The 11,418-nt window shown below is 38.7% G+C and overlaps 1 protein-coding gene across 1 annotated transcript; it reads left to right on the top strand.

The window, feature by feature from the left end:
* The first annotated feature begins 428 nt into the window (after window positions 1–428).
* Window positions 429–10,537, top strand: LOC144641534 (phosphoserine aminotransferase-like). Its single transcript, XM_078500546.1, has 14 exons — window positions 429–613; window positions 3,090–3,150; window positions 3,372–3,441; window positions 3,587–3,672; window positions 3,902–3,960; window positions 4,128–4,182; window positions 4,400–4,477; window positions 5,561–5,655; window positions 6,535–6,598; window positions 6,814–6,872; window positions 7,230–7,332; window positions 8,554–8,626; window positions 9,247–9,384; window positions 9,959–10,537. Exons 1-14 carry the CDS (start codon window positions 551–553, stop codon window positions 10,065–10,067), a joined length of 1,113 nt encoding a protein of 370 aa, XP_078356672.1. The 5' UTR covers window positions 429–550; the 3' UTR covers window positions 10,068–10,537.
* The last annotated feature ends 881 nt before the right edge of the window (window positions 10,538–11,418 follow it).

Below are 11,418 nucleotides of genomic sequence, written 5' to 3'. Positions count from 1 at the left end.
AACATTCTTTTAATTTATATATCTTTGTTTGGCGACACAAAGAGCAATTCAATTTCTATGGTCCGTACCTATTTTCAGGGCATATCAAAAGAACTGCAATTTTTCTGTGGCGCTTGAGTAAATGTGAAATTAAAGTGAAGATAGAAAATCTCTTGGACCAGCGTACGGTTTAGAAAAACAAACCAAAATAAATATTGTGATCGAAGGATGAATAAATAAGCCAAATTTATAAAATTCTAATAGATCGGAAATTGGCCTATCAGAGAGTCGCATGGCGGCTGAAACAATCACTGAAATGCGTGTTTTCCCTGTGCTCTGTGGACCTTCATGCCTTTTTCACATGCACGTGCATGTTGACCAATCAGCGACGCCGCTGCCGATCAGACGTGACAGTTGTGAAAGCGAGGCCAATGGCTGTAATTTCACGGACTCATATAAAGATGGTTTTGAAATGTGTAAATCGCTCTTTCCACTGTACTCAAGCATTGAGAGGAAACGTCACCTTGAAACTGTGCTGATTTAAATCACAGAGATCTAGCTTTACCTAGCAATGGCCGATACCGGAAAACGTGTTTTGAATTTCTCTGCTGGCCCTGCCAAACTGCCGGAAGAAGTAAGTAATAAGCTAATTTCGCGCCATACTTTCACTGTATTTTCTTCTCTGGTTTTATTTCTGTCTGGCTAGAGTCCGTCGGTTCTGTACTGTCCTATTGCATCACATTTTCCTAAACTTATTTTGAAATTTTCTGGGGGAAATCTAGTAGGATTTAAAAATAATTTCAGCCCAAGTTTTAATAGAATTCTGCAGCGATCGATCTTTGCGAAAGATGCGCTCAGAAATGTCACCGTTTGTCGAGTCGAATTTACGACTTAACAACATGCCTTGTTTCGATTTCAATGTGCTTCGAAATCTCCCTGGTAAGGACCAAACGTAGTGTTTTTTACCCTTAGTAGATCGTAAAATAATTGCGAAACAGTTTGTGAAAGAACTTTAGCCGGTGCAAACGTGAGCAACCTAACAACCGCGAAGCTAACGAAATTGGCGCGTTTCCCTAATATGGGGAGCGAGATCAATGCATTTCCCTAATATGGGAGGAAAGCAAAACATTGAAGGGAGATTCCTTGGACTGTGTTGTGAGCGATCTGTTGTTCGAAAGTTAGGCTGTTCGGCTGTTTTCGACTCAATGGTGAAATTCACGAATTGTGAAAGTTGCGAAAGCGATCGATGGGCTTTATTTTGCTCATCCGTCTCGAGACTACATGTCGACAAGAAGAGTCGAAGCAAAGAAGAATCAAAATATAGGGATGGGCTACTGGCCGTCTAGTTTGAATGTACGAGTAGTGTGTCGAGATAAATCGTTCAAAATAGTCTATTTGTGTGAAAACACGGTGGCATTGAGGATTTTTAGTGGGAAAAATCATTTTTCTTTCCGCTAGTGGCTTTTAGTTTGGCTGATGCAATAATTACACAATTTAATATTCACGCCTCAGTGTCTACACAACTGCTGTAACCTAGAGATTTGCAGATCAATATGTAAGAATCTTTCTGTAAAGCTTGTACCCTGTTTTGACTCGAACAAAAATTGAAGAAAAACTAGAAATACATGGACTAGGCACTAGTAATTTATAAGTTAACTTCATTTTTTTTGTTATTTCGGGTTATTTGTACTGTTTTTTATTCAAACTCGACTCGATTCCATCGAACAGCCGATGAATAAAACTTAAAGCCACTTGCTTTGTTAGCAGTGAATTTAGTACAATACTGTGCCCCTGCTGCGGCTATAACATGAATTTCTTTCAGAATAATTCACAAAAAGTAATAATAAATGACTTCACAGATAGCCTTCTTTCAACATTGCATGTCAATCAGTTTGTGTTTATAACTTGATTTCTGTGCCAATTTTATGGTCTTATTGTTGTTTTCTCTCCTTTGGCAAGTTTTCACTGACTTTCCTTTGAGGCATGTAAGCATTTTCAAATAAGTGACGCAGCACTAAAATTAATCCTTAAGGTCATTGCCCTGTATTGCATTGCGCATCCTTACTGCGCAGAATTTTCTGCATAATTACCGCATGCGAGTGGGTGCACATAAACAAAATGACGGCTTTTTTCTATGCGGCTTAGTCTGCGAGAGAAGTAAATTGCCGCTTTCTCGTCTGTTGACCTATCAATTTTTTCTCATATTTTGGGTGTAGTGATCAAATTCTTTCTGTAAAATGAAAACAGATCAATTCTTATGTTTGAAAAATAAATTATCGCTAAAAACGTGTACTTTGGCAGTACTCGCAGAGGAATTATAAAGGAATTATATGGAATATTCAAGGTCTTCCTGCTTCTAATCGAATATGGTGACCCCCCTTTTTATTTCAAAATTTAAGTTCCCTTAAAGTAATAAAGCAGTAGGCGAAGTTTGGTTAAAAATCTGTGTTCAGGTTCAGTTCTATTTCAGGGCAATGACCTTAATTAATTAGACTTTCTATTGTGTAGATTGGCCATTGCATTTGAGCCTAGTGGCCCCTCGGGCTGGGGCATATCCCATTTTCTGTAGCATTAAGTGACTAGGAGTATTTCAATTCCCCCTTGATTGCATGCTGGTCTATCGCAGGGTTACCCTCAGCAGTAAATGTGAAATTTGCTCAAACACATTTATACGCGTTGGTGAAGGGAGCACTTTGAGATTTGAAAGTTCCTTGTGCAAGAACACGCAATGCACAGTGCCCCAGCCAGGGTTTGCACCCGGACCGCTCGATCCTGAGTCCAGCACACTAATACAGTTGAGCCCTGCTAATTTTAACTCGGGTATTTCTAATTCCCTGCTATTTCAAACTAAAACCCAATTCCCTTGGATTTGCCCTTCAGTCATTACAATCGGCTATTTTGAACTCCCGTTATTTCGAACTATTTTTTGTTTCCCCTGATGGTTGGAAATAACAGGGTTCAACTGTATTGGTCATTAGTCGACAGACAATAATAATATTATTATAGTACAAAGGATATCACATTTTCTTCATATTGAACTCATTTTGCTATCAGGCTGTCTTAGTTTCATCTTTTTGTCTTATTTATGATGTTTTTTTTTTTCTTTTAAGGTTTTGGCAGAAGCTCAAAAAGAACTGCTTAATTATGGAAACCTTGGAATTAGTGTTATGGGTATGTACAGTTAAAGTTATGTAGTCATTTAATCATCAGACATTATATATGTGTATTGTGTTCTTTTACTTTATTTGTTCAAATGATATATAGACAAGAGTGATTATACTCATAAGTGCATGTAGCTAAAAAAAGGAACACTTTTGCAGTTGTTAGCTTATGTACTCTTCACCAGTCTAGATTTGTCATTGAATTTGTACTTCTTATCTCTTTTCCTTTAGAAATGAGTCACCGATCTGCTCCCTTTGCCAAAATTGTGAATGAAGCTGAAAGTGACCTGAGAGAGCTGCTGTAAGTTTTAAGAATATCATGTTTAAGTGTCATAAAAATACAAACATTTCCTAAACAGACAACGTTTAATTTTTAAAATTGAGAGGTGAAGGTTTCAGAGATTCATTAAAATAATTAGTAAGGTTTTGCACTTTTGATTTTGCAGTAACATACCAGACAACTACAAGGTTCTTTTTCTTCAAGGAGGTGGCACTGGACAATTTGCTGCTGTTCCGCTGAATTTGGCTAAAGGTATGTTGATGCTAGATGGCATCTTGCAATTTGTCATTTTGAGAAGTTACACCTATGTGCTGGTTTTCAGTTGTAACCAATTTTATAAGTCACAAGTATTGATTAGAACCCTTATAGCCAGTGCATGAACCAATTGCTTTTTTCTGTCTGTGTACTGCAGTTCACATTTTGTACTTAAAATGTTTGCATGCTATGTGCGATGCATTTAATGAAAGTTTAATTTTTTCAGAGGGTGGATCGGCTGATTACATTGTTACTGGAGCTTGGTCAGCGAAAGCTGCAAAAGAGGTAAATAACAAAAAACTCAATTTGCAGATGTCTTGCTGCGGTTATTTTTGGAGAAGGACAAATTTCCTTTTTCAGTTCAGTTGTTTAATTTTGGTGCACATAAATTTCGGATATTTGGAAGCGATGTATCCACTGAATAGTTAATCAATTTTTTCCCCTTTTTTTAGGCAGAGAAATTTGTCAAAGTAAATCAGGTTTTCAAGAAGCTGGACAAATATAACAGTAAGTAGTGACGGGATAAAATTTTGTTTTTGTGCATAAAGAAGGTTTTCCTATACAGGTAGTTGTGGTCAGTGGCTGGGAGAGCAAAAAAAAAGCGTTACAATCAATAGTATAAATTACTACAATTTAATAAGCATTGTTTTATCTAAAATAGTTGGTAACTGTTTGAATTATATTGACATATAATTAAATAATTTATGATTCTGTTTTGTTAAAGGAATCCCCCAGCAGGAGGAATGGAACTTAAATCCAAATGCTTCATACGTCTACTATTGCGCCAATGAAACAATTCATGGTAGGTTTGATGGTCAAACCTGTTTTTAAAATGTTTTTTCATTACTTATGGGTTCATGTCAGTTAAGTGTCCGGGTTTTGCTAAAAGCAGGCCCGCGGCCCACGGCCCGCGGTCCACTTTGCGGCCCACGGCCCGGCGGCCCACCTCGCGGCCCGCGGCCCGCGGCCCGCGGCCCACCTATAAGCTTAAATCAAATGAAGAAAATTCAAAGTCGAATCTTCAGGAGTCTTCTTCATCGAAAATCGAACGTGAACTCACTTAACATTGAAAAGAAAAATACTTCAGTCTTACCAACAATTTCAGCTCATTTATATAATGAACACCAACTTTGACGTATGGCTGGTCTTTTTTCGGTATTTGTTGACAGATATTTCTTCATAAAACACGGTTTTACCATGCATTTTTGTGTGACAACAAGGACGTGCGTTTGCAGAACGTTCGTAGCTTAGTAACCAGGCATTCGATCCGACGTCAATATGAGACTGGGGCGAGAACGAAGAAGCAAAACAAGATGGAGGCGATGGAGGCGTTAATTCGGGTTTCGTTGCTATACTACGCGCACACGCGAATACTTGTGGTATTTTCTCGCTCGTGTAGAAAATATGGTCCATTGTCGGCACTTCAAACAGCTTTTAGGGGTAGTTCACGTTCGATTTTCGATGAAGAAGACTCCTGAAGATTCGACTTTGGATTTTCTTTGATTTAAGCTTATAGGTGGGCCGCGGGCCGCGGGCCGTGAGGTGGGCCGCCGGGCCGCGGGCCGTGGGGTGGGCCGCCGGGCCGCGGGCCGCAAAGTGGACCGCGGGCCGTGGACCGCGGGCCGTGGGCCGCGGGCCTGCTTTAAGCAAAACCCTAAGTGTCCAGGCATAAATCTAAATACTATTATTAATAGTTTGAGAACATTTTAATAGTTGATTAGTTTTTGTTGTAGGATAAAGAAAAATATTATGAATTAGATAGTGTATTTGTATAGGACCTGTATAAGGTAGCCTTTATCTTTAAAGTTTCTTGAATAACTATTAAAAATGATAATAACTAGGCTAGTTAACCAGACTGATGTTTTTCTGTGTGATGTTTATCCAGGAGTGGAGTTTGATTTTATCCCAGAGACAAATAAAGTACCACTTGTTTGCGACATGTCGTCAAACATCTTGTCAAGACCTATTGATGTCAGCAAGGTGAGCTACCTGCCCTAGCTAATTGATTAAAGAACAGGTTGAGGCAAAGACAGCTGGTGTGCCCCTGTATTTAAAGTAAAGTCAACTCTCTTTAAGACGGACACCTTCGGGACCGGCCGTAGCTGTCTGTCTTAGAGAGGTGTCCGCTCTGTAGAGAGTCAAGGTAACATGACACCAGTAATTCTGAGATAACAAAGCTAAACCTTTGCACAATGCAACAAACCTTTGCTAACTGAAACAAGACTAAAATAATAAAAGGACCGTATTTGCTTGTTAAGGCAAAAATTGAGAGCTTCTACGCAAACTGTAAAACTGTAAGTATAAAACGACCTCTTTAGTGCCCATACACGAAAGCAGAAAAGTAATGTTTTTGGTTAGTAAGCTTGGTATACACATATCCTTAGGTCGCTGACTAACTTTTCTTTAGGTCAATACGAAGTTTGGTTCCAAGTATTTTCACTAATAAAACATGATAAAAAACACTTCTAAGTGTCCGTTAATGATTTCAAAGTGTCCGTTGTCCGTCTTAGAGAGGTGTCCGTCTTATGGCGAGTTTGGTTACAGTAAAATGACTGAAAAAAGGCAGGGACCGTCACCAGGTGTCAGTCTTATGGAGGTGTCCGTCTTATAGAGGCGTCTGATAAGAGAGAGTTGACTGTACCAGTATTTAACCACTTGTGTCTTGACACTTGATGTAATATGTTTTAGTAAGGCAAGGAACTATAAGAATAAGAATTTATATTAATTTCAGTAACAAATTTATTTTTATAAATTTGCCAAAGCGAAGCAATCTTATGTTAGCTCATTAAAGCTCAGAGAAACTTTTAATATTAAGATTGAGTAGTGTTAATGACTGGATATGAATGTTTTATGTTATAGTTTGGAATGATCTATGGTGGAGCTCAAAAGAATGTTGGCTGCGCTGGAGTCACACTGGTCATTGGTAAGTTGAATTATTCTCACACCTACGTGTTTTCTTGCTGAACAAATTTTTCTTTTTGGTAACTTATGTATAATTTGTGATATTCCTTTAGAAGGTAATTTTTGTACTCTGTGTACTCTTGCCTGTGTGGTTTCAAGATGATGATCATTGTGCAAAGAGAATTTAGTGATGGTGATATTTTATATGAGTTATTAATTTTGCATCTTTATTTTCAGTGCGAGAAGATCTGATCACTAACCCTTCACCGCAGTGCCCAGTTGTTTTTGACTACAAGGTAAGGCTGGAGGATTCACCAGTAATGGCACATTATTTCTCCAAATTTATATTTAATTTTGTGTATTATGTCGTAAATTTAACTCTTAATAGCACTGTTGAATAACAAAAAAACTATTATTGATCTCTGTATCAAGTATAGAAAAAATATTATACACAAAAAGAGCACATGTTTGGCCTCAAAGTAACCAGAATGCTCAGCTGAGTCGCAATGGTGATTTTTTGCTTTCTTCTGTCAGTGGCCTCTAGAGACCTTGGGTATTGACAATGTTTACCTCGTTCCATGTTTAACTGTTGTAAATAGTGTGAATTAATAAAAATCTGAATCTAAGTTAATCTGATTATTTCGACATTACAGATCCAAGCTGGTATGAACTCACTGTACAACACACCTCCAACATACAGTATTTACATTATGGGTCTGGTGTTCAAGTGGCTGAAAAGAATTGGAGGAATTCAAGGTAACAGAACAAATATTCAATTTCTCAATGCTGCCATTTTGTGTAAAACTGACTCACAATTTGTAAATCTCATGGATCATAGTAGCCTGTTCTTTCTCAAATATATTTTGGAAACATTATGAAAAAATACTACTTTACGCTAACAAAAAATTCAAGAGTTCTCAGCATTCAAGAAATTATAATAGGCATAATAAATTCGACTTGCCCTCTACTTACCGGTAATGGGAGGCGCGGTGGCCTAGGTTGCGCCGGCTCCGGTCGGCGGTCCGGGTTCGGACCTGGCCGGGGTCGTGGGTTCTTGGCACACTTTACTCTCGCCTCTCTCCACCCAGGTGTATAATGGGTGCCGGCAATTTACTGCTGGGGGGTGCCCTGCGTGGACTAGATCCCATCCAGGGGGGAGTAGCATCTCCTAGCTGCTTAATGCTAAGAAACCGGGATAAGCTCCGGCCTGATGAGCCACTTGGCTCGACAGCAGGCTTACCTTTACCTTTATATATCTGGGATTGTAGAAGAAAGAATATATAAGAATATACAGCCGTATATTGAAGGTTGCAAACGTTAAATTAATTAAAATTTACTACCGGACAGAAAAGTACATTGCCTCAAAAAAAGATTATAAACTTTTATAAATGGCCGAAAATATTTCCCTTTCTCTTTAATTCGTTTTTTCCCGTACAGTTATTTCTCTAGTTAGTGATTTTTTTTGTTAATAAATAAACGCATGTAATATGTAATTTAAAAAAAAAAAAAAGTAATTGTGCCATTTTTTTAGGCTAATTTTCGAGATTTTTCAATGTATATTTTTCTTTTTTGTTGTTGTTGTAATGTAATTTCTTTGTATTGTAACCTAATTTTTGTTCTGAAAAAAAGTAGTAGTGATTTTTAGTTACTGTAAGTATATAAAGTAAGTAGAGAATGTAAGTAAGTAACTGTATTTGTAAGTATGTAAATAGTGTTGTTGTTATTAAAAAAAAAGCCTGTTCCAGGCATTTGGTTAGTTGGGGAGCAGTGCGAAAAATGGCGAGTGAAAAACTGTTTTTCGCGCTGCTCCCCCAACTCACCAAATGCCTGGAACAGGCTAGATGGATAGTTGTCAGAGATTTGTGTCTAGAACTCACCTGGAAGTTTTTGTGTCTACACATTTTCTTGCACTTTAATTGCTTTTTAAATTAAAATTGTATACTAAAAGATACATGTATTTTTTAATGTCTTACACAGAAATCAACAGAATAAACCAAATGAAGTCAGATCTCTTGTATGAACTCGTGGATTCTTCAGATGGCTTCTACTGGTAAGAATATTTTTCTTGTTTTGATGTTTGTTGGAGTTAACTTTGCCTGCCATCAGTCATTAGTGTAAAAGGGCTAAGCCTGCTGTTGACCCAGGTGGCTCATCAGGCCGGAGCTTATCTCTGTTTCTGTAGCATTACTCCCTCCCAGAATGAGATGTTACTTAATTCCAGCATTACCCCTCCCCTCTTCCAGCATAATAGATTTAATGCTACCCATTTCTACACCTGGATGGATAGAGGCATTTTAAGAGTAAAGTGTCTTCCCAAGAACACAAAAAGCAGTGCCATGGCCAGGGCTCCAACGTGGACTGCTCAATCCAGAGTCCAGCATGCTATCCATTAGGCCACCGCACCTCTTTAGTGTGAAAAGTCACTCAAATAATTTAATCATATAATACAGTTGAATCCCGATAACTCAAACCTTCAAGGGAAATCAAAAAAGGTTCGAAATATCGGGAGTTCGAGTAATTGAGGGTAAAATTAGTATGAAAATGACCTGAAGGGAAATCGAAAAAGGTTCGAGTTAGCGGGAGGTTTGAGTTACTGAGGGTTCTAGTTATAGGGATTCAACTGTATTATAATAATTTACTTTGTTAATTCTGTTAATATTTTACTTATAGTGGCACGGTGGAAAAGAAGAGCCGTTCAAGAATGAATGCTCCTTTCAGAATTGCCAGCCCTGAAGGAGACCAAGAGCTGGAAAAACTGTTCATTGAAGAAGCAGCCGCTAAAGACATGATCCAACTCAAGGGCCATAGGTCAGTATATTATGGAATACAATACCAACGATTTTTTTGTTTGTTTAGAGCAGTTTTCAATTGAGTGTCGTAAAACCAAACCAAATAATCTCTGCCATCACAGACACAGAATCCAGTGAACCAATCATCGGCATACATGGGGCACGGCGCGGAACGCCGGCGACGAGGTGGTTACGTGTTGGCTGGGGGAGATTTTAAACCAATCACTTAGCGTAGTATGCAAACCAAAGCAAACGCAATTTACTTCGCACTCAAGTGAAAACCCCTCTATTCGTTACTCATTATCAATAATTAAGTTGTAACAGGTTCATGCAGCTGGCTTAGTATCTTTTCAATTTCCATCAAATTTCATTTCTTCCTACTGGTCGCCTTACATTCGTTCTGAATAAAAAAAAGACAAGATCCCTTAGTAAAAAAAAAATACATACTGAAAAGTTTTTGATCCTTTTGCTCCTTTTAACCCCATTAGCCTCCCGCCCACTGGATTCATTACTAATCACCAATGTGGCCAACAAAATAGCTTTGCTCATGAATGATTATACGCCACTAACACAACTGTGACTTTTTTTTTCAGGTCAGTTGGAGGAATAAGGGTGTCAATGTACAATGCCGTCAAACTTGATGATGTCAAGACACTTGTAGATTTCATGAAAGACTTCAGACAAAGACATCAAAAGCAATAATGCCTCATACATCATTCACGAACAACAGTCTTCCTTATCCAACAATACATGCCGGGCCTACAAGCCTCTCTGAAAAAGAAATTTGGACTATAAATAACATTACAGATGAATTTATACGTTATTCAGTGCTATGTCCTTGAAAACATGAAGTCAAACCCACTTGTGAAATGTGTGTTACATTGTGGCTTTGAAAAACAAGTTGTGTTTAAGGTTGTAGAAGGGAGGATAGACTAGTAGGACGGATTCCATAGCCATGACACAGCTTTATTAGGCTATGGTTGAAGTTAACATAAGATAATATTTTCAGGAATGAAAATATAGATTTGTCAGCTTCGTCTATAGATGAAAATAAAACTATTTTTACATGTAACTAATTTATTGAGTTAACACGTACGCGGTCGTATTTTGGTATTGCGTACACGAAAGTATATGAACTATGAACTGAATTAAATACCGGTTTTAAGGTGAAAGTGTCTTAATTTGTCTCAAAGCTACCGCAAAAAGTACTAGACTGGTGCAAATGGAGGGGAGACTGTGTTTAAATTCTCCTTACCCTCTCCTTTTATGAAGCACTTTTTTTGCTGACTCTCCTCACCATCTCACTCGCTCACCCACCCCACCTACTATGTGCCTGCATAAATAAATGTACCCCCCCCCCCCCCCCCTAACCTTTTCCCTGCATAAAAGTCCTTGACCATCCCCCTATTTACACCAACCCTCCTCACCCTCTGAACAATGACCGGTCACTAATATAAGCGACGGAATACGGGGTTACAAAACAGTCTGTTGCAAAGCAGCAAAAAATTGTCGCAGGGAGTGAGACCCAAGTTTTCTTTGCTCAGATCTCTCAAAAACTGCTACCCTAAGAGGCAGATTCTCTTCTCTTCTCTTTCTTCTCAGGGAGGGACGAAAGAGAAGTGTACCCCTTTCTCGAAGGGTAAAAATAAAAAATGCCGATAGTCCGGGCCCGTGTCGGACGAGTAAAGCTCTCACGCCCGATCCCATATTATTTGCTCCCTTTCTCTAGACCCTAATTTAGTGCTTACCCATTAATAACGGCTGTTTTACAGTCTAACAAAATAATGCCTAAAATAATGAGTTTTTATTAATTTGGTTTTTGCTTCCCTTCACGGGGGAGGCGAATCATCTCTCTGTGGTTCTGGTTCCAAGGTGGCTGAGCATGCACACTGGTTTCTTTTATCATCTCTTGTGCACCCTTTTTCATGCCAACTGCCTTTCTCGTTGCTGCATTTTCGGCGTTTTTTCCTTCCTACTTTGTCGCGGCTGTGTCCAGTAGGGTCAGCGGGTAACTCTTCTCCTCCCTACAGTGCGTCCCAGACCGCTCCTTTCG

Source organism: Oculina patagonica, chromosome 2 (genome assembly GCF_052425735.1).
Source record: "Oculina patagonica isolate OP01 chromosome 2, crgOcupat, whole genome shotgun sequence".
In the NCBI taxonomy this organism is placed as follows: domain Eukaryota; kingdom Metazoa; phylum Cnidaria; class Anthozoa; order Scleractinia; family Oculinidae; genus Oculina; species Oculina patagonica.
The sequence above is the reverse complement of the archived record's forward strand: the minus strand, read 5'-3'. Positions and strand labels throughout refer to the sequence as shown.

Bases quoted from the DNA above. Each gene is read 5' to 3' on its own strand.
- LOC144641534 (XM_078500546.1), top strand. From the start codon at position 551: ATGGCCGATACCGGAAAACGTGTTTTGAATTTCTCTGCTGGCCCTGCC. The intron at 3,442-3,586 runs GTAAGTTTTAAG...TTGATTTTGCAG, and splicing joins AGTGACCTGAGAGAGCTGCT to TAACATACCAGACAACTACA. The intron at 6,599-6,813 runs GTAAGTTGAATT...CTTTATTTTCAG, and splicing joins TGGAGTCACACTGGTCATTG to TGCGAGAAGATCTGATCACT.